At 56.5% G+C, this 882-nt stretch overlaps 1 protein-coding gene across 1 annotated transcript; it reads right to left on the reverse strand.

Moving 5' to 3' along the window:
* Positions 1-80: 80 nt before the first annotated feature.
* Positions 81-761, reverse strand: LOC130588325 (acrosin-like; the record flags this gene model as incomplete). The annotated part of the gene is made up of 2 exons (XM_057389259.1): positions 500-761; positions 81-226 (listed from the first exon to the last, which is right to left on the reverse strand). Coding segments are annotated over exons 1-2 (408 nt in total), but the record flags the coding sequence as incomplete, so codon positions are not given.
* Positions 762-882: the final 121 nt, after the last annotated feature.

Raw genomic sequence — 882 nt, forward strand, 5'->3', positions numbered from 1 at the left:
AGGTACCGGGCTGTGTTGGGGCACTGCTGCCCGGGCTGCCCGTGCTGCTGGGGGCTGAGTGGCTCATGGCACGCTCCTACCTGGCAGGTGTCGATGGTGCCTTCTGGGTAACCAGCACACAAGTTGTGGGTGTGGATGTCCCCTGCGTACCAGTCACTGCTGTTGCAGAGCTGGAGATCAATGACCTGGACCTTGGCCTCCTGTAGGATGTCACTTGAGGTTAGAGCTGTGAGCACAGAAAAGAAATGAGCCCTCAGCAGCTCCTTTCCGGTTCTCCTSCCCTGTTTGAGGGAAATCCCTTTCYCTAGGGTGTGGCTTTGTCTCTGCAGAGGCACTGGAGTGCTGTGTCCCCTCTGCCTGCCTTTGGGGAGTGGCCCAGGCCCATCTCTGCAGAGGTGTACATCCCMCACCCTGAGTTTGGCYGCTGCTGTGGAGTCTAAACTGTTTCTCCAGTGTGGTGAGCTGGCTCTGTGGGCAGGAGTTTSCCTAAGGAACTCACCGTTTGCAGAGGTAATACCCCAACCAGCCACCCAGCAGTTTTGCTGCTGTGACACTGACACTCCTAGGATTGGGTCAGCTACACAGGCCAGATGAATGTAAGGGTTGCATTCGACAGGCTCATTCAGTTGCAGCAAGGCAATGTCATAGCTCAATTCATGTTTCTTATAATTTTCATGACACAGTAGCTTCTTAACCAGGCGCACTTGTGCCCCAGGGCCCGGCTGAGACAATTGGGTGGCCCCAATCACCACGCTCAGCATGCTGATTCTCCTGCAAGGCAGATRGAGAGAGGGCTGAGAGGGAGCAGAGCCAGGCATTGCAGCAGCCCAGCAGCTGCCAGACCTCTGCTTGGCAAGGCAGAGAGGGAGCAGTGCTCTGGCA

Source organism: Malurus melanocephalus, unplaced genomic scaffold, assembly GCF_030028575.1.
Source record: "Malurus melanocephalus ecotype Western Australia unplaced genomic scaffold, MMel_1.1 scaffold_4405, whole genome shotgun sequence".
NCBI classification, from domain to species: Eukaryota; Metazoa; Chordata; class Aves; order Passeriformes; family Maluridae; genus Malurus; species Malurus melanocephalus.